General features: G+C 38.7%; 1 protein-coding gene across 7 annotated transcripts in view; it reads right to left on the bottom strand.

Annotated features, from left to right (window-relative positions):
• The window catches only part of HACE1 (HECT domain and ankyrin repeat containing E3 ubiquitin protein ligase 1), a 56810-nt gene extending 36156 nt beyond the window's left edge, over positions 1 to 20654 (bottom strand). For 2 of the 7 annotated variants that reach the window (XM_074819442.1, XM_074819445.1), the window contains exons 1-10: positions 20406 to 20653; positions 15858 to 15912; positions 14581 to 14670; positions 12666 to 12770; positions 9035 to 9110; positions 8624 to 8755; positions 7432 to 7514; positions 5726 to 5822; positions 3206 to 3307; positions 724 to 830 (exon numbers count right to left, since the gene is read on the bottom strand). In XM_074819442.1, the coding sequence (XP_074675543.1) occupies positions 724 to 830; positions 3206 to 3307; positions 5726 to 5822; positions 7432 to 7514; positions 8624 to 8755; positions 9035 to 9110; positions 12666 to 12770; positions 14581 to 14670; positions 15858 to 15912; positions 20406 to 20481 (923 nt within the window). In that variant the 5' untranslated portion in view covers positions 20482 to 20653. Of the gene's footprint in view, positions 1 to 723; positions 831 to 3205; positions 3308 to 5725; positions 5823 to 7431; positions 7515 to 8623; positions 8756 to 9034; positions 9111 to 12665; positions 12771 to 14512; positions 14671 to 15857; positions 15913 to 18153; positions 18201 to 20405 lie in introns of those variants that run through there. The other 5 variants (XM_074819443.1, XM_074819444.1, XM_074819447.1 and 2 more) reach the window with 5 other exon arrangements.
• Between the last annotated feature and the right edge of the window lie 1550 nt (positions 20655 to 22204).

Below are 22204 nucleotides of genomic sequence, written 5' to 3'. Positions count from 1 at the left end.
CTCATGATTTCAGTCTCTTGACCTCTTTCAGTACAGATTTTCTTAGCTTCTAGTAAAGCATAAAGGTTAGAGCAAATTCTGCCAGCTTTTGAAAACAGTAAAATGTTGCTGGTGTTCCAACAGATGAGGCATTTTGCACAAACTCCCTCAAACAGATGCCACAAGAACTAGGAAAGACATACTAGATAAACATGCTTGCCTGTTTTATGTGTTTCACCAAGTAACCGCATCTTGCACTGCTGAGACAGCAGACTGGTAGATTAAATTTTTGGTCTCATACCTATTAGTAGTCATGGAAGGCAATGAGAGCCAGCAAACGTGACAAGTGTCTGAAGTAAAAAAACTCTTCAAACACACTAAGAAAGCATGCAGAAAAGTAAAGATGTGGAAGGGAAGAAAAGAAGAGGGGGAAAAAAAAGGAATGATTGATAGTTGGCTAAAAGCTTCCCTTCCTAGAGCTGACATAGCTGAACTAACTAAACAGAATACACTTCTCTGCAACTTAAGGTTCTATGTGCCAGCAGCTATACACGGACACCAACTTTCCCTCATGAAGTCCTTGTGAAGATAGTGATCTAAACAGGCAGTGTCATACAGAATCAGATTTGAGATCCATCTACTCCAACATGTGCCCAGCATCAGATAGTTTAGATTATTAAAACTACTAAGTGGCACTAACTACTAGGTACCTTATCAATCTACTTATGATCCTCTCACACTTACCTAAGCAGTTTGTGACCATTTGTTGTAGCAACTTCAGCAAGGCTTGTTAGGATTTTAAGATACTGGCTTTCACTCTGCTGAGACAAGTGTTCCAGAACTTGCCGCAACTGATACATTAAAACAAAAAAAATTGCATAGTGTCATGGAGCATCAGATCAACAATTAATTTAGAACATAATCACTCAAGCATTAATATCTAGCAGTATTAACATACACCTGTATCATCCAACATCTCATCTAGCCTCAGTTAACGTTTCATTATAATTTACAAAGATTACTAGTGTCAATGTATGTACTACAGGATATAAAATATTACAGAATGCTGTGAATGCCGAATGCTTAACCATGTATTATTAATTCATAACAACAACTTATTTTGATCTGAAAAATCTATGGGATAGCTTTCAGAAGTTAAAAGTTTAAGAGCACGTTTTGAGTTTCATCATTTGTAATTTACCTGTCTCCCCAGTTCACTCCTCAGTTTATGACACAGTGTAAATAAACCTTGAATCCTAGAGTTTGCTCTCACTTCGTCCATTTTTGCTCAAGATACTGAATGTCTGTCCTTGGATAAGAAGCCATACCCTGCTAACCAGTAATTGTTATGATTACCCTCTTCTCAAAATTGTCCTTTCTCTTGCTAATACTATTACTTGACTCACAAAGACTAGATGTTGCAAACACCCAGACACTGTCTTCAACTCCTTTCTCTATCCCAGACATTTTTTTGCAGATAAACTAACTCTTCAGTGACACTGCTCTTCATGCATTCCTATTGTATCCTCATTCACTCCCTTCTCTCTCACTTTCAGAAAGTTCAATAAACCTTCTCACCTTCTCCTGTAGGAAGGTGGAATGAAAAGGAATCTCATAAAGGTCATCTAGTCCAACGCTCTGCCCCAAGGCAGGAGCACTTGTATCTGTGATCCAAACTGGCTTGCCTGATTTGCCTGCCTGGTTTTCAGATGTCTTCTTCTCTAAAGCCCTACATCTTCACTAACCGATCTCTTCTAATACTTCACTGTCCTTGACTGTGTGAAAGTTCTTCTCAAGGTTCAGTTGAATCTCTAGCTACAAATGGCTAAGGCATTATCTTTCTCCCTGCAGTCGGCATAATTTTTCCAGTTTGTCAAAAACATTTAAAACATGAGTCCTGACTTCTAACATACATCCTGTCTCTTCATGTCATCACTTCCAGATAACATGAACTGGTTTTGGGCAGAACAGCTCAGACTTGGCCATAGAAAACCACACTTAAAACATGTTTCCATTTTGGCAATGAAGCATAACTATACCATGTATTATCTAATACATTTTGCATACTCTCTCAGTCAGATCTTGTTTTTGCACACACCTGCACCATTACTCAGACAGATAAAACATTCTTCACACTTACTGTCTTCACTTCTACAATATATGATAATATGTCTTGCCCTTCACCTTTCTGCAGAAAGTCTTTTTTGTTCCATGGTTTTAGTTCTTTTAACTTTCTCTTATTTGAAATCATCTACACCATCTCCCCATGCTTCTAACATACACTTTGAGAATTCTCACCTCTGTCATTTTACTTTGTGAAACTCAGCCCTGTGTCAGAAATTTAAACATTGTTTCTATATAGACTTATAAATCCTCAGTCTTGTATTGGAAGTAATGGGATTACAGAGAACAATAAAAACTTCACAAATCTAGCAAACCAAGTTCAGTGAAGTGGCAATCAATATCTTACTGAATCTATTCTTTATTTTTAATTTACAATCTGTAAAACTGTTTTCAGCTATTTTCAAGAAAGCAATATATTAAAAACCCACAGCTAGCCAGATCTGGAAGGGGAAAAGAGCACTCCATGCTTCCTTCCCCTCACACAATCAAGAAACAAAAATTCTTTTCTTTGCTTTAGATTGCACTACCCCACAATAACAAAAGAAACAAGGTATTTAAGTACCACTGGAAACAGAACAGAATAGTTTCATCTACAGCAATAATAACCAAATGAAATCACAGCTGCAATCTTTTACACTCTAATTGTACAAGCAACTTCATACAGAAAAGCACTCATACTTCAAATGTTCAAGTCATTCTAGATGATTCAAGCCTCAAGACACATCCTAGAATGGGTATCTGCAGATAATCACTAAATGAAGTAAAGTATAAAATGCTCTACCACCACCTTTGTATTGAAGCTTGCAACAAGTCTGCTCTTTCAATTCCTACACTGTCTAGATCACTTTGCCAAATATGCAAAGTTAGAAAACTAAATTAAAATAGATCCTACATTTAATCCCAAATTCTTGTGTTTAAAAAAAAAAAAACACTATGTGAAGACTGTATATTTTCCAGGAGCGAAAGAAAAATAGATAGTGGTCAACTACTGTGGTGCTGACAGTCAACTGCTAGTAGTGTCTTCTAATCAGGACACTCATATTAAGCAATCAAATCTCCACAACACAGATCAGTGACTATAAAACACATAATACTGTATTACCATGTTTTCCCGTAGATCTTCATTCTGCGTCATTTGAATTATTGTCTGGAAAAGTCGAGGATGGTATTGTATTAAGACTTCACAAGTCTCTCCATAACCACCCTATAAAAAGCAATAGTTCAAAAACCATTTTAATTACAAGAAACATTAGAATTGGGGTTTATACTATTATAGGCATTAAAACGTCTGAGGATTACAATTTTTTTTTTTTTTAAATGCTGTATGGAGAAATTTGAAATTAACTGAAATTCAATAATGTATCGAAGTTAGATATCTCAAAATGTTCAGGAGAAGATGGAATCAAATTCTTTCAGTATATTGGCTCACATATATGTGCTCCCTTTCTTCTGTTTTTTGAAACACTTTCCTACTTAGGAAGCCAAAGTTACATTTGAACAACACTCCACCTAACAATTTACCAAAGATTAAAAACAGTGCAATATTTAGCTTCTCTTCCTATTGGTGATGGATGACACCCATCTACCTCATTACACCCAGAATCGAATCCTTCAAAACAAGTATCTTCCTAAAGGTTCATAAGGCACAAGTCTGACTTATTAAAGGAAGAAATAAGTTAAATAACCCCTTCATGGGTTTATCCTTAGAAGTAATACACAAGCACAATTCCCCTTGTGCCTTACATCAACAGCTCAGACCAACTTAACAACCTTTTGCAAAGAATGTTTTTTGGAAAGAACAGAACTTGAATTTGTGGTTTATTTGTATCAAACTCTTATTTAACACAGTTGCATTTTTAAGCAGACACCTAACATCTGAATACACATCAAATTCTACATTAGAAAGATGACTGTGTAATGTATTAAATGCTGCAACTCCAGAGGCTCCTTCTCTTTGCATGACAGTTTATAACTCACCTCAGTGATAAGAGATTCATTAAACAGATTAATTTAATTGTTCCTGGTGCCAAGAAATTAGTATTAAAATTAAAACCACCCAGAATCCACAAGACTTAATGAAAGTCAGCTCTTCAAGACCAAGGTAATACCATGTTGGCAAGAAGTATATGATTATATAATTTCAGACTTCTAAAAACATGTATCTACTCTGAAAAGCAAACCTGTAAGCAAAGCATAAAAACCCTTGATGTAAAAGAAAATATTTTTTCTCCTTTTTTACTTAGTATCATGAACTTGTAAACTAGATCATCTTGAACACAGTAAGATCATCACTACAAAACAGCAAACACCAGGTGTCACTACTCACACCTAAAAAAAGTTGACAGAATTTTGATGTATGAAGTGGAGACTGACACAGACGTTCAGAACACTAATCATAAAAACTAAGAATAATACCATTAAAGTACACATTGGTATACTGCCTTACAGGTCTGTGGCTGCAGAAAGCCTCAAAACTGACTAGACTTCCTCTGGTTTTATGGTAATGGTAAGGCATTTTACCATAATAAAGAAGAAAAAAACTCTAAGCTTCACAGTTGAGTCAGTAGTGAGACACTATAGTGATATGACACTTCTGAGCAACTGCAGCTGAGGACTTATTAGGATTTCTTATATCCAAAAAGAAATGCTGTAAGTAACCTAACTTGACCAAGACCTTCCACAGATAGTCTGAAATTTTTCAGAGTTAAACATTCCAAGAATATCCCACAGGTACTGGAGACCGCGGTCTACCACACACACACAGCTACTTCAATTGCAGGTCTTAGGCACATGAGAAATCTTCAGACATTAAATAACTTGAGATTAAAATAATATGCTAGTACAGCAAAAGATTTGAACATTTCAACTTTATCCTGTCAAACTAAAGACATGAACCAAGGTAATGGGATGTCCACTAAGTGCAGTGATTTTTTTTTAGCCTCCAGTTCAGTTTTCTAGTCTGCTAATTACTAGCAAAGGTTCAAAAGCTTCCATTCGTGTTATTTACACACTGACCTTAAATTGATCCTATAGAAAAATGTGTGTTCACAAGCCAAGAAAAGACACCCTAGCAAGTAGTACAAACAACATTTGGTATCAAGCAAGAAAGACTGTGTTTTGCACAGTTGAAAATGCTTAAGATTTTTGTTCTTCATCCAGATATAGTATTTGGAATACCTTTGAAAAGTAACAGTCAGCACCATGTAAGCTGTTTGTTTTCATTAGTAATATAAGAAAATCTAGTAGTTGAGGTTGAAAAAATATCATCACTCCTTTATGCACGCCTTTACCTCTTACTTGTTAACAGTTAGGCAGACCTAAACAGTATCCATTACCATTACACCAAGGATTCTCAAACTTTCTAGTCAAATGGAGTTCTGCAAACTCTTCGTTTCTCATAAGCTTCAATCTTGCAAAGTGTTAAAGATGTTAAAGACTTTTGCAAAGGGTACAAATTGGGAACCTGCCTGTAGGATCAATTTAATTGCAAAAAAATTATTTTTTCATTTCTGTTTTGCCAAAGGACTACCATCTTTCATGGCCCTTAAAAATAAAAAACGCTAATCACGTGACACCGTAGTAAAGACAGAAGTTCACAGAAAATGAGTGTTGCTAACAATACCTGTACACAGAGGTCCAGTGGAGTAATACCATTTTTGTCTGATAAATACTTGGCTCCTCTCATCAAAAGAATTTGTGCAGTGTCTCTCTGACCATGGCTATTCAAAAGAAGAGAGAAAGGGAGTTAATACAGTACTTATGCTCTACTATGAGTGATAAATCTGACTTTATTGCATCTAACAAACAAAACCAACATAAGCTAAGAGAAAACAAATAGTTACGGTATGAAACTAAGCAGAAACACAGGATGGAAGATAAGGCTACTTCCACTACCTTTCAAGGCCACTGCAGAAGCACAGTGCAAAATTAGGTATGGGCCATTTATCAAGCCGGAGTCACCTTCATCGTTCTGAAATGATTCATCTTCGCCTAGCCTCATAAATATGTATGAACTGCATTTCCTGCAAAAAAAGCTTTCTCAATTCACACCCTAATTTATTTCACAGTCTTCTTCACTGAGTTCTGTGCTTTAACCATCAGTAAATCATTAGTAAATAATTTTTTTTGATAAAACTTATGGATTTTTTTTGCACGAGAGTTCAATATTGGCTCTAATTTCTTTTAACCAATACATGTGAATGTTTTGCCTAGCCTTTAAATGTGAAGAGTGATGAGTTTTACTTTTCCACTCAGAGTCTATATCAGTCTCAGTCATCTATTTACAGGTTGTATAGGACACTTATGTTTCTCTGAGTTGAGAATTTCACAACTATTCCAACAGGCCATCATTGCCTAGAAAAAAATAAGACTAAAGTTTATATACCCCTCAACATTTACGAGCATATACTTTCCAAAACCCTTTCTTCTGAAGAAAGTGAGAAATTGGGTACCAGTGATTAGATACTGACTTCACTAAAAATCACTGAAACACTAGTTGACTATTGCCTTCACTGATATTTAGTGCATATACTGACAAACATAACACAGAAGCATCTAAAGGGTGGTGAAAGACTGATACAAAAGACATAGCAATTAAGGTTACAGATACAGGTTTTTCAACGAAGTTTTGTATTACAAGCTAGTTTGCAGTGCACCCTTTACACAAATGTATATGAGTATTTGCTGTGCTAGAACACACCAAGGCTGCCTGCACTGACAGTTCAGGAAGGGCACAGGAAAAGTGATAATTAACAACTGAGGGTTAACAAGTAGCTTCACTGGTCTCTCAATAGTTCCCAGCTGAGATGTCCTCATTCACGTCCTTCCAGCCCAGGAAACCAACAGATTAATCTAATGTACCAGACTTTACCCCAGTGCAAACAGAGTCAGCTACCAGATCTCAAAAAGGAGCCAAGACTAACAGCCTACTTGAAGCACCTCTTCACTGTAATACTATAATGTACATTAAAGAATAGTCAAACTTGCATTATGAAAGGCTGCATTTTTAGTTTACTCAAAATAATCCAAATTGATAAATCTCATTTTCTTCAGAAAAAGTTCAGCAGTCATTGATTTATGACTCATGCTAGAACATGCATGGCTATGTGCTTAACCTGTCTGTTAGAAAGAGGTATATAAGCCTGTAGTACTAAGTACTTAGATGAGACACTAAACTACATTCAAGCATGAGGCAAGATTAAATACCAGTCAGCTTTTATGTTTCCTAAATGTTGTGCTTTCTAATCGTTGTTATTGCAGAAAGGAAAAAAAACCTCCATACAATTATTTCACTTTTAGCACAGTATTCAAAAGTTAAGAATATACAACCTGCAAGCAAAATAGAGTGGAGTTGCTCCTGACACGTTCGGCCTGTTTATATCTGCACCACTGTCTAGCAAACACTGCACTGTCTAGAACAGAAGAAAATACCAGCATTAGAAAAAGAGCAACAGAAAAGCCTATTGGCTTGCAACTATTTAGTTTCATGCATGTCTAATTACACTGAAGGATTTAATTTTCAGTAATGAATCTGAAAACCAAAATTCCTAAACACTGTATGGAAAATCACAGCTGTCAGGGCTCATAAAGCTTCTTTTGAACCTCCCATTTTAATAACAATGCATTTTATTGAACTTCAGCTCATCTCAAAGACCCCTGGAACTACAGGCCATTTAAAAAGAAAAATGACACTTTTTAAAGAAGTAAATCTCAAGTTAGTGACAGCCATAAACAGCCTTATCATAAGCTGAAGTTTTAAATATTAAAACATTGAGCAGACTCTCAAACAACTTTTGCTATATTCCAGTCACAAAGTAGTTAAGTCTATAGATAACAGCTTCTCAGAATTTGGTCTTCCAAAGTCGAGTTCTGACAGTGACAACAGAAACAATCTGGGTAGAAAGACAATTTTTTTTGAACAGTAAATAGTCCTGGAGGCAGTCTGTATTACAGCCATATAGAGTTATGCAGTTCAAGTAAAGCATCCAGACCTGTAGTCTGAGAGTAAATAGTCAGTCTTAATGCAAGGCCAGGCCTAAAAATTATTCACACAGACCAATAAAAGAAGAGTCTATGTGAAGTTTTTTACTCCTAATGTTAAATATTTAACTGACCCAACTCTGTGTTCATTTTTTATTCACAGTAAATTAAGATCATTTCAGGTTTCAAAAGCACATAATAGCTGGTACAATTATGAATCAAACATTCTAAAAAGGAAGAACATTTTCAGATGTTTAACATTACATCAAAACCTGCAATCAACCAGGCAATAACAGTACTACAGAACTGCTGAATAGTATAAAGTCACTTAAACTCCTATAAACACTGAGATCAATCATCTCCACAAGAATAAATTAGTCGTTCCCATAAAAGTGTATGCAGTCAAAACTAAGACAAACAACAGAGTTCTTCACACTTCTATTCATTACCAGACTGAAATTTATAAAAACACACACAGCAACACTAAGGCATTACCCAATTCTTCACAAATCCGATATGTTAATAAAATTTAGAAACTTACAGTCTTGTGTCCATTTTGACAAGCTACATGAAGGGCTGTCTGTCCCATTGCATCTTCAACATCTACATTACTGACATGCTGAACAAGATCATGAAGCAATTCTGTTCGTCCATTGACAGCCAACCAATGAATCTAAGCACAAAATTATGACATATATATTTCCTTTAGCAATAAGTATTTCATAAATATGGTTTTAAACCTGACTGTACTACGGTCAACATTTTCACAAAGAGAAGCTTTGAACAATACTATCATATGCTTACTACTTTGATCACATCTTTTGATTCTTAAGGGCACAGGACACACAGCAGTTTTGTTTATTTACATGTAAGATGGCAGAAGCTTAAGAAATGAGAATCTTCAAATTCTTAATTCAGTTTAAGAGCACCATGATAATCAAACAGCACTTACTGCAGTCAAGCCTTCGTTATTACAAATGTTGACATCTGCACTGTATTCCAGCAGCTTGCTCATACATTTCTTCTGGCTATAAACAAAAGAATACATTAAAACCCAACCAGGGAAAATTATTTACAAAGACCAAGTATCTTCTTAGAGCTCCACGCACTCTAATTCATCATTGTACAAACCACAGCAGGTAGTTTTACTTTGTAAGGATTATGGTATTCAGCATGTGAAAAAGTGATTTCTCTCGTACTCAGAAGTGATCTCTATGGTACTGAGCATGTGAAAAAGAGAAGTAGCACTAGAGACTCAAACAGTGCTAGTGTGGCACAGGGCTAAAAACATAGCTGTGTAGCTGAATGTTTTTGTGGAAAGTGTAGAAGTACTTAACCACCAGTCTAACAGCTTCAGCTCAGCATGAACTACACTCCCAAGACAAGAAGCTAGAAATCTGCTAATGGAAATCCATGAAGTTCATCATCATCTGTACACTTCAGTGAACACATTTACAGTAGACCACTAAAACATTATTTAATGAGACACTCATTGTAACCCTATGTAAACCTTTGGCAAGTACACCCCTACTTTCATTAAGGCAGTTACTGTTTTTCCTACTTCATGTTTTGTTTGGTCTTTTAGTGCTCTCTCTCTCTCTCTAATGCTCTAAGTACTTTATCCTTAAGATTTTATTCTTATTTTTCCTTTTATTTGGTACCTCTCACACCTTTCTCATGCCTCCTTTCCACATAACTGTCTCCTGGGTGTATTTCTGAATTTCATCATGTACCATTTGGCTGCTTCATTCTCCCTTCTCCTACAAATACTCCTCCCACATACCTAAAAGCCATTAAACACTACCTCCTCCTCATTTGAAGTACAGTAACTGAATTGTATCATGGCTGGTAACACATACATGCTCTAAAAAGAAAAAGACAGTGTTACCATTATCAGCTGTGTGTTTCCACATACTACGAGAAATAAGATCTTAAAAGATCTTAAAAAGGTGCTTGCTCACTGTTTTGAGTTTGCTTCATTTTCTTTACCCTCTCCTAATATTGTGCAGGCAAACTTTGTATTCCTTTCCTTGTGGTAAAAAGGTATTTGGATACACTATCTGAGAAAAATCTGCAATCTCTGAACCCTTTCAGATCCTCCAGTGTCCTCTTTGAAATCTTTTCTTATTTAGCTAACTGGAAGGTGAATGGATCCCTTGTTTGATCACTGTTGTAACAATCATTAAGCTCCTGCCTAACACTAAAATGGCACTGAAATGGGCATTTTAGACATAACTTCCTATTTCTAAAAAATTATTTTCTGAATATTCAAATTATGGATTTTAACTGCCACGTTCCCTGTAAACACGCCATCCCTATTTTCAAAAGTGAAAACCAAAGTATTTTGTTTGAACTATGCAAAAATATTGTAGAACATGTCCAGGGTAGTAATGCACTTGAGCTGACTTCAGGAGAGCAGACTTCAGCCTCTTCAGGGATCTGCTTGGCAAAGTACCATGGGATAAAGCCTTGAAGGGAAGAGGGGCCCAAGAAAGCTGGTTAATATTCAAGGGTCACCTCCTCCAAGTTCAGGAGTGATGCATCCTGACAAAGAAGTTGGGCAAAAACACCAGGAGTCCTGCACGGATGAACAAGGAGCTCCTGGACAAGCTCAAACACAAAAACGAAGCCTACAGAGGGTGTAAGCAAGGACAAGTAGCCTGGGATGAATACAGACAAACTGAGCAACCAGGGATCAGCTTAGGAAGGCCAAAGCCCCGATACAATTAATCTGGCCAGGGCTGTCAGGGGCAACAAGATTCTATAGGTATGTCAGTGGTAAAAGGAAGACTAGGGAAAATGTGGGCCCTCTCCAGAAGGGAACGGGAGACGTGGTTACCCCGGATATGGAGAAGGCTGAGGTACTCAAACTTTTTGCCTCAGTCTTCACCAGCAAGGGCTCCAGCCACACCACCCAAAATGCAGAAGGCAAAGGTGGGGACTGGGAGTATGAAGAACCACCCACTGTAGGAGATCATCAGGTTCAAGACCATCTAACGAACCTGAAGGTGCACAAGTCCATGGGACCTGATGAGATGCATTCACAGGTCCTGAGAGAACTGGCAGATGAAGTAGCCAAGCCACTATCCATCATATTTGAGAAATCGTGGCAGGACACTGAAGTTCCCAATGACTGGAAAAGGGGAAACATAATCCCCATTTTTAAAAAGGGAAATAAAGAGGACCCAGTGAACTACAGGCCAGTCAGTCTCACCTCTGTGCCCAGCAAGATCATGGAGTGGATCCTCCTGGAAACTATGCTAGGGCACATGAAAAATAAGGTGATTGGTGACAGCCAACATGGCTTCACTAGTGCCTGATGAGTTGGTGGCCTTCTACAACTGGAATACAATGTTGATGGATGAAGATAGATCAACTGACATTATCTACCTGGACTTGTGAACAGCTTTTCAGACTGTTCCACACAACATCCTTGTCTGTAAATTGGAGACATGGATCTGACAGATGGACCACTTGGTTCATAAGGAACTGCCTGAATGGTCCCACCGAAAGAGCTGTGGTCAACAGCTCAAAGTCTAAGTGGAGAGCAGTGACAAGTGACATTCCTCAGGGGTCAATGTTGGGACTGGTGCTGTTTAACATCTTTGGTGGTGACATGGACAGTGGGATTGAGTGCACCCTCAGCAAGTTTGCCAGCGACACCAAGCTGTGTGGTGTGGTCGACACGCTGGAGGGAAGGGAGATGCCATCCAGAGGGACCTTGACAGGCTGGAGAGGTGGGCCTGTGCAAACCTCATGAAGTTCAACAAGGCCAAGTGCAAGGTCCTGCACATGGGTCGGAGCAATCCCAAGCACAAATACAGGCTGGGAGATGAGTGGATTGACAGCAGCCCCGAAGAGAAGGACTTGGGGGTAGTAGTGGATTGAAAACTATGAGCCAGCAATGTGCGCTTACAGCCCAGAAAGCCAATCGTATCCCAGGCTGCGTCAAGAGAATTGTGGCCAGCAGGTCGAGGGAGGTGATTTTCCCCCTCTACTCTGTTCTCATGAGACCCCATCTGGAGTCCTGTGTCCAGCTCTGGGGCTGCCAGTATAAGAAGGACATGGACCTGCTTGAGCAGGTCCAGAGGAGGGCCATGAGGATGATCAGGGGGTTGGAGCACCTCCCTTACAAGGACAGGCTGAGAGAGTTGGGGTTGTTCTGCCTAGAGAAGAGAAGGCTCTGGGAACACCTTATAGCAGTCTTCCAGTACTTAAAGGGGGCCTACAGGAAAGATGGGGAGGGAATCCTTATCAGGGAGCATAGTGATAGGATGAGGAGTAACAGTTTTAAACTGAAAAAGGGTAAATTTAGATTAGATATAAGGAAGAAATTCTTTCCTGTGAGGGTGGCAAGACACTGGAACAGGCTGCCCAGAGAAGTTGTGGTTGTCCCCTCCCTGGCAGTGTTCAAGGCCAGGTTGGACGGGGCTTTGAAGAACCTGATCTAGTGGAAGTTGTCCCTGTCCATGGCAGGGGGTTGGAACTAGATGATCTTTAAGGTCCCTTCCAATCCAAGCCATTCTATGATTCTACAATTATGCACATAACCTTTTTAAGGGTTTTAAAAACTTTTTCCTTACCCATTCCTTGCTGCTAAATGGAGAGGTGTGCATCCTGAAATGTCCTGATAGTTTGGATTTGCTCCTTTTTTTAATAACAGAACAAGGCATTCAACTGATCCACAGCTAAGAACAAAATAAGGAAGGAAAAAACTGTAACAAGGATATTTACAAACCACATCTATATTGACATAAAGACAACAGCAATACTATATACAGATTACATTTAGCAGAAAGTCTTCACACAAAACCATTTTTACACCCTCATAGTTCATGTTACACAGAGCTAACAAATACATTTAAATGCAGTGGGAACTGACTGATCATAACTTGTACTAATGAATAGATGCTAGCCTTCTATGTGATTTTAGTTACTTTAAAACCCAACAGTGAATCATTAAAACTGCCAATTGTTTAAAATGTAAACTGTTTAAAATGTTTTACTTACTATCTCCTCTCACTACCCTCATCTTTAATCTATTTACAGGACTGAATTTTCCATTAAATAACAATTCCAACATTTTTGTTACACTTCAGTGTCTGGAAGTTACATTTACAAGTTTAAGTATCAGAAAAATTCTAAAACTCATATAAATATTTCTTTGCTATTTGTTTTGAACCTGTAACTCCCTTCTACTTTTCATAATATAGCAGCTCTTCAGGATAATCAATGTCACCAAGATCACAGAAACTTTGCATTATATGTTTATCTTACTCCTGAACTCTTCAAGAGGAAGAGCTGATTGGAAGGATAAACATATAGTACTTTTCTATCTGTCACGACCAGCTTATCCATTGTTACTAGTCTTCCCAATGACAGAGCTGCTACACAACCACCCAAAGAAACTGAAGACTAGCTGTACAATAACTTGCAAAAACAGCATCTCAATGACCTCTTAATGACCCAACAACTAGCCAAGATAAAAGAAAAACCAGAAACTAAGTGTAACACAATTTCTTGGGTTTTATGATCAATAAATACAGTTTTCAAAGATACTTCTAAGATGTATGCTAAAAATTTGCTTGCATTTTTTAAGTACTTTCTTAAGTAGATTTTACATAAGCAGCATGTAAGTCTGAGATGGAACGTTTGGGAAACTGGTTCTTCTAAAACATTCTGATTAAAAAGCTGGAAATTCTACCTTTATACCTTTACTGTGCCCAAATACCTGCTATTTATATGCATTCTACTATTATTTCTTTTTTTTTTTTTTAACAGTTTACATCTAAGAACTTTCAAAATATTTAAAATGGGACCCAAATATAGAGCATTCATTCATTAGTTTAAAGTTTAGTTTCCTGAAAGGACATTTCAAAGACTACCTGGCTCATTTCTATTAAGGTTATGTTAATCTGGCTGGTTTTGGCAATATAGATTTACCCATATGAAAGAGCTATATAAATAATAAATAATCTAGGTCACGGATTTTAAATTTGCACTTCAGTCCTTTATCTAGGATACATAAATTCATTAGAAGTTAGTGGCCAAGTCATAGTCCTTTCAGTTATGGTCACATGAAGTACTTTGGAATAGTTGCTTCCCAATGAACATCCAAGATCTTCCCACTTAGAATACTTCAAAAACAAGCAGCACCTGCAGACAAGATTTCTCTAAATCTACAAAGGCAAGAGTAACCCAGCTATAGAGGATACACATAATGGCTACATTTCTTCAGAGACTGAGATTTCACAGAAAGGAAAAAAGTATCTACCAAGACTTCCTTCACTAGAATTTGGAAAGCCATTGATACCATGTGTAAAACCTGTCCTCTCAATGAGGCAGGCACATTTCTAAAACAACAAACAAAATACAAAAAGGAAGTGTAAAAACAAAATGTTAACTGATACTACAGAGTTTTCCAGCTTACATTGGTGCCTTAGATTTGTGGTAATACTTTCATTGTTAACTTCTGGACTGGACTCAAGTAAGTCTTACTTTGCTGCAATATGAAGCAAACTTCTCTTCACACGTCCAAATGCATAATTCACATCAAATTTTGAATTTGATAGCAGCTCTGAGACAGACCTTCAAACAGAAATATAATTTTAATTTAAAAACAGCTCACAATATCCAAGCAAAGTCTATACTGTAAGTTCTACACAAATACTCTTACTTCTTACTTGATCACTATTTCTTTTCCCTCCAACAACTTCAAGTATTTGCATATTAATAGTACTTTCACTCTTCCACTTCTTACTTGTACATAAAAAATTAACTGTGACATTGAGCAACTGTTTCAAATATAAACTAGTAAGAATTAGACCAGATGGCCAAATCACTTCTTTACAAATATGGAAAGCAAGCATATTAATAGCTTTGGTTCGAAAAACTATAAATTCCCATTTTCCTCCTTATCTCAAACACAGACACCGTACATATCCAGCAGTTTTCCCAAACACAGGCAAAGTTCAGAAGGACAACTAGTATGTGAAATCATCATGATGAAGCAGGAGGACACATGACATGCCAATAGGATAAGAAATTTAAATAGGACCCTTCACGCTCTAATGAATTAGTAAAGATAAAATTGGTTAAGATAAAGTATTTCAAAACAGGCAAAACTGCAAGTGAACTGATGATTTCAACCTCCCCTAATGAGCTGATCACATAACTTAAAACCCTTGCACACAAATCTCAAGATACTATGTAGCAGAACCAATGTTTATCCTGATTAGATAAAGAGTTTATAGTTTCAGGAAGAGTTACTACCAGCTTGCCTACAAAACTTATTGGAAGGTAGCACCACTTAGCTGGCACTATACAGCCCCCAGGTCCTAACCCCTCTGAGGACAACTGGGTAAGAGAAACAGCTGCTCATCTGAGGAATCCCAGAAGTATCAATCTCATTGTCCAGCTCTTATTCCATGTCTTTCCGAGACATCTAATGAGACTAAGAGCTTCCATGTCGTCAATAAATACACACTCAGAGCTACAACCCAGTTACAAAACAATGCTTTTGTTCTTGTCCTAGGACAAATTTCTCTATGTGCATCAACTGAACAAATTCCAGCTCCTGTCTATGGCAAAAAATAAAACAGGTTTCTCAGATAAGAATATGGAGGGATATACACAGTCAGTGACTAACTTCAGCAACAGAAGATATCTCTCAGCAATTCAGCAGCAGAACTCCCAAGAGTGCTTTAGCAGCTACAACTCTAGCAAACATGCTGGGTTTTCGGACCTTAAAAAAAGGAAATTTAAGCAGCTCTCACCTGTGCTGGTCAGCCATAACCATCGGCATTAGGGTATAGACAGCGGTTTCATTATCTGTGAAGAAATTAAATTACTCCATTATCATACAGAAATCTTTTATGTAAAATAAATTCATCTAGCAACACTTATTTACCTTTTAAAGTGTCCATTGTTCAATAGATTTTTTTTTTTTTTTTTTTTTTTTTTTACACACACAGTTTATATGTACCTGAAGTTTCATTACAAAGAAAAAGCTACCATACCTAGATAGAAGAGGTAATTAACAGGATTCCAATACATGGAATTTCAATGTGTTTTTTTTTCTTTTACAAAGTAATAATTACAGAACTTTCAATGGAGCATCAACTTCTTTAAACTGACAAAGTATTTAAGAAATGTGCATTAACAAAAAAAGTAAATAGCTTATTTTAAAAAGAATGAAATTTCCTGTGTTCTAAAATGACTTCCACAGTTCTGATATCTATGAGTTTGTAAAAGTGATTTCTTTAAACTAAGTTACTCCATAGCCATTAATTTTTTGTCTCTAAACAAGAACACCTGAATGCAATAAGTTTTGGTTTAGTTTCTAATCAGTTTCATATTCCACATTTGAAGGCAATGAAGAAAGGCCAGAACACAAAGATCCAAGTCAATGGTGGGAACAGACTGTCATTCAGCTGTATTCAGTACTACTGCTGAACATACCAGCACACTGTATGGGTATGACATCCCTGCTTGGTCACTTATAGACTTTCTGGACCAAAATATTATTTTTGAAGGATGAATTTGACAAAACTTTAAAGGCTTTAATGTACAATAATTATTATTATTATTGATGTATAATTATTGTATTTTCTAGCTTGAAGCAAGCTACCCATTGTTGGGAGTACAATCTCCACATATTCCTCACATAGATGCCAGCTTATAACAGGAGGGACTACACTTTCTGAGAACCCAGGTGTACAGTTCCAGGTTATGGAAACATAGGACTGTTCTTGTAAAGCTTTTATTCTGAACTTTTTCCTCATCACCTTAATTGATCTAAATACCAGTTACAAAGTTATCACAACAGGAAGAATCAAAACAGACCCAAGTATAGCTTCTTGTATCTTTTACATACCACATTTCTATACATTCACTACTTCCACTAGAGAGGTGAGCTGACATTTATCAAATATTAAACAAGGAGTTCTTCCATTACCACGTGGAGGTCAGAGAAACCCTTATCATGCTGCAGCTATGTTATTCATTACTATTCTTCTACGGTGCTCCAAGACTAGTACTGCTATTTGAATCAGTCTGTCTGTAGCTAACAAAAGAAAGAAGCAATGCTAATCTATTATAACCCTTGAACACTGAAAAGAGGTAAGTCATATTCAAATTCAAATCACATTAATTCTGTTATTTATAAAAATGTAAAAAAAAAAAAAATCAATGTTGCTTATAGTGAACACATGGTAGAAGAGACACAAGCCTCTCAAAACACCAAATAATGTTTCAAAGCTCCAGAGAATCATTCTAACCATCATTAGGTTCAAGAGTTTGAACTGTCTATAGATTGTTCCTTACGGTAGAGCTCTGTGAGCACCTGATAACTCCATCCCAAACATGCACCACTAGAATTTGACTGCTGGGGTGGAGGGGGCAGGCTGGGAGGGGAGACACACACGCAGAGCAAGAGTCATGGAAATATAATTAAATAGATGTTAAATAAAGATATCAGTTGTGGAAAAGATTTGATCACTTAAAAATGTATCCATGATTAGCTCCCAGTATATACAAATGAAAAAAAACTTCTTGCTTGAGCTCTGTTCCACAGATCTCTTGGCAGGAAGATAAAGCTCTCCAACTGAAACAAAAAAACAGAACTCAAGAACACCAACTAAATCTAAGCATGACATCCTTACATATTTCCAATATCATGCCCTATTAAAGAAAAGAGACCAAAAAAAAAGCTTTAAATATACCAGCACACTTAACTGAAATGCTTAATACTGATCTTAAGTAACTATATCACAAGTATAGTTATCTAGAAAAAGACAGTATGAGTGTAGCTGGGCCATAAAAGGTGTTTATGGTATAGTTACAAAACTAAGCCATTTGCTATTCTATTAACAGTATCTACACTGTGGAGCATATGCAGATTTTCCCAGAGGTTTTTTTTAGAGAAATAATTAAAAAGGTGTGGGACTAAGGAGCTTTTGTGCCTATTTTTGATAAATAGTATCCCTATTCATAAACAAACTTCTATTGACTTAAAGTAAAAGTACATGACAACCAGAGAAAGAAAAAGCATTATATGCTTCATGCACTTACAGAACTTACTTGCTATCCAACTTGTTCGCATTTCAAGTCATGAATATCTAAAAATTAAAAAAAAAAGCACGCAAAATGCAAAGTCAGAGCCAACAAAGGGCCTAAAACCTACAGCTTTGGGCTGAAGACCCAGTTTTCAGGCACTGAGCCTTAACAACAGAATCCAGAAATTTATGTCAAGCTCAAGTGCCTGGAAAATGTCTGCTGAAGAATACTTCAGAATAGTGAAAAAAACAACACTATTTCCTATTGGCAAGGTCAACTCAGGGTATTCATTAGCACTGGACTCAGGTGTTAATGCTTGCTTTAAAAAAAAAAAATCACTTAAAATTCATCATCTAGAATCATGCCGTGACAAGATACACTTATTCCTTTATTTCATAAAAGATATTGGCTTGTATTTGGTAGAGATCCCAATCTTAAAGAAGTGTCAGCACCATCCACATAACACCCTAATGGCTACAGCATGTGCAAAGGCAGTTAAATACCTGGATTTAGTGTCTTCTTCAGCATAAGGAAGTTCAAACATACATCTCCATTTCCTAAGACAGTACTACGACTCTTTGTTTAAGGATGGAGAGGTGAACTATATATCTTCCAAATTAAAGCTATTCAAATGTATGTGGTGGGAAAGAAAAAAAACATAATTCAAGAGGCCAGACACAGCACACAGGAAGCCACCAAACTGCATGCCATACTAGACTGGTGGTGGTGTTTTCTAAGCTGATCCTGTCAGTACATGTTTAGAGCAACACATTACAACCCAAACCTGCTTCTCAAGAAGAGTTTGGGCAGGCCTGCATGAACCTAGGGAACACGAAGGTCAAGAAAGAAGACGTGTAATGAGCTAAGATGTACCCAAAGGTAGATAATCATTGAATGGAGGTTTTCTTAGAACGTAATTAGAGATTACAGTGCCTGAAGTCCATTTATATTCTTATTTCAGTCCAGCTGTGATTTGTTTCATGTAATTCTTAGAGAATACATAGGCTTGACATTCCTTCTGCACTACAGGGCAAGAGAAGTACTTGTTCTGGAGGTCAGAGGGCTTGCCTTTGCACTACCACAGGCATAATTACCTCTTAAGTGTAAGATAATAACGCCCAAGATAGGAAGAAAACAGCTGAACTCAAATTCAGAAAGAATTTGCCTGCATTAATACTGAAGTAAATTTAAAGCAGCTCCAACTGGCATAGGCTGTGTTAAGTGTTACTCATATTACCATCATCAATTAGTTAAACTGGTGCTACTACATTATTTCTGTAAGTCTGAGTTTACATTAACAGCATTACTTCAGTTTTCTCTGCTGCCATTCAAGGGCTTACAAGAAGGAGCAAAATCGTCTGAAACTTGTCTGTCAATTTTGTGAAATTCATGAGCAACTGCACTGGCAGACGCTGGAACTGTTGACAGGTGACAATAAGGAAAGGGTGTAGCAGCTCAGCGTAGGGGGAAGTCCAGACGCAGCAGCCAGGACATCCGAACAGGAAACGCATAGAGAAAACAGAACATTACTCCCTTTCCTCCACCACCAGAGATGAAACCTGGCAGACAGACAACCAAAGACTCGTCCATAAAAATAAATCCTGAGGAAAGTACAGTGACAGCACATGACTCACAAGAACAAAAACTTCTGTATATCCAAAAGCTTTTGCAGAGGTAGTCCTCCCAAAAGCTGGACCTGGCTGGAACACTGAACTACTTGCCGTAACTGCCTTAAACTGTATTTGCAAATCCCGATGTCAGGTGGCTAGCGCCCATGTAAAGTACTTTAGAGCCAAAAAAATTAGGCTGTGACCAGTGACGGCGAGTTGCAACACCTTTTCAAACAAAATTCAGCACTATTAAAAAGAAAACCAAAAAAGATTTGTCATCACTAGTGTGTCACCAACGAAGCTCTTAAGGAAGGATTTAAAACCGGGTACGAAGAGGGTCCAGCACCCCAGACCCCGGGCCCAGGGGCGGCAGCAACCGGCAGGGACACCCCGCGCCCTGTGACAGACACCGCCGTGTCCCGGCGGCGAGACACAGGGGAAACGAAGACGACGGGGAAGTCATTGCTGCTGTCGTCATCACCATTAAAAATAAAAAAGCCCCCAGGAGGCGGAGGGAGGGAGTCAGTTTCCATTCTCCCCAGTCGCCACGCCGGGCGGGGCCACGCAATAACCCCCGGCTGAGCCCACCCCCACCGAGGAGGCCGCCGCGGCGCCGGGACAGGCCGCTGCGCCCCCGCCCCGCGGCCCCTCTCCTACCGTCCGGCAGCTCCACGGTGCGGGCGCGGCGCAGGGACCTCGTCAGCCGGTTAAGCTGCTCCATGGCTCTCTCCATCCTCGGGGCGCCCAGCCTGGAGCCGCTCACACCCCCCGCTGCTGCTGCCGCCGCCCCCTCGCCTCGCCTCTCCACTCAGCCCATGGCGGCGGTGGCGGCGCGGAGGCTGCCCAGGCCGGCACCGGCCCCCGACCCTCTGCACATGCTCAGCGGGCGGGCGGCTGCGCGCATGCGCGGGAGGGATGGAGCCGCGCGCTGCGCGGGAGCCACGCCTGTGGCGAGGGGGCGGGGCTTACTTCCGTTTGCTTTTTTCCTAGGGGCTAAAGGAAAAGGGATGGCGGGGCGGGATAAATTTTCAAAACCTGTGCAATACGGCTATTTAAACATCCACTTGTCACATTTTCTGATTAAAAAAAAAAAATTACTGCCGTTTGAAATCTTCTCTGCCGGTGTTGCCTCGGAGCCTGGGTTTCCCCAGAGCTAAGGGCCATAATGGTGCCTGGCAAATGCAGCTGAGCAGGGTGGAGCAGCTCTGCTGTCATCCCTGCCCTGAAGTTGCAGCCAGGCTGCAGCTATGTTTAGAGAAGCCCAAGACCGGAGGGGAAGGGGTTTTCATCAGTCAGACTCCAGGAGCTTTAAATCTGTGGGGTTACTGAACATGAAGAAAGAAGCACATAGCAAGGGTGAAATGTGTGATTGGCCTTACTGGCACTTTCAAAGTAAACACAAGAAAAGGAAGGTTTGGGAGCTGTAACCTAAAAAAAAAAGTAAGCCACATTTCATAATAGCAATAATACATAGTAAAACATGAGAAGCAAAGAAGAAATGTTCATAAATTACTTGTCAAGTCTTTTTGTGTTTCAGTTGTCACTCCCAACTACAGCAAAGCAGATAAAGCACTTGAATCCAAGGCGAAAATGTTATACTCTCAGACTAACGAAGGATCAGTTAGGTGGTCTCAAGTCAGCAGTGCCTCGTGAACTCCCTCCTAAGACTTGTCAAGACTAGCTGAAATGGACTCCTGGAAGACCGCTGGGGTTTGGAAAGAGGCAGTGTGGGGAAGGAAAACCTGGGGATTTATCAGCAAGTCCATGTAACTTAAATTCCAGCAGAAGTACCAGAACAAAAACTGTAGACACTTACAGTTGTGCAAGGAAGCAGCTGCCATCATGGATCTGTCAATGCATTTCTTCCTCTGGCAGGGTAATACATGTTGTCAAGTGTGAAGAAGCATTCAGAGTCAGGTATTTTGGCTTTAATGATGCTTCAGGTGTTAATGTAATCTTGGCAAGCCAGGAAAGTATGGGTTACATGAAAATGCTGTAAAGTGAGAATGTAAAAATGGTGGGATAATCATATCCCAACAAGTTTTTATTAATGATCTACTTCCAAATGCAAGGAAGTGTGTGGGAACCCACAGGGCTCTGTTGTGATCTGATTCCATGTAATGGTTTCATTGTTTCATTCTGTACAATGTTTCAGTGAGATAATGCCGTAACATGTTCCAGTGACTCTGACCTGGAGGATAAATTGGAGAAAAGAGATCTAAGATTTGGAAAAAGTTCAGAAAAGACAACAAGGACAATCAAAAGATGTGGATTGCCTTCCATGTAAGTGGGAACTGAGTTGGAACGCTGCTATCTGGAAAAGAAACAGGAGAGGACATAGTAGAAGTGGAAAAATGATGAGTGGCATGGAGAGAGGACATGGGGATCTATTGTTCACTCTCTGCAGTCAGGCAAGGGGACACTGAATGAAGCTGGTAACAATTAGTTTCAGAAGC

Source organism: Strix aluco, chromosome 3 (assembly GCF_031877795.1).
Source record: "Strix aluco isolate bStrAlu1 chromosome 3, bStrAlu1.hap1, whole genome shotgun sequence".
Classification (NCBI taxonomy): domain Eukaryota; kingdom Metazoa; phylum Chordata; class Aves; order Strigiformes; family Strigidae; genus Strix; species Strix aluco.
The sequence above is the reverse complement of the archived record's forward strand: the minus strand, read 5'-3'. Positions and strand labels throughout refer to the sequence as shown.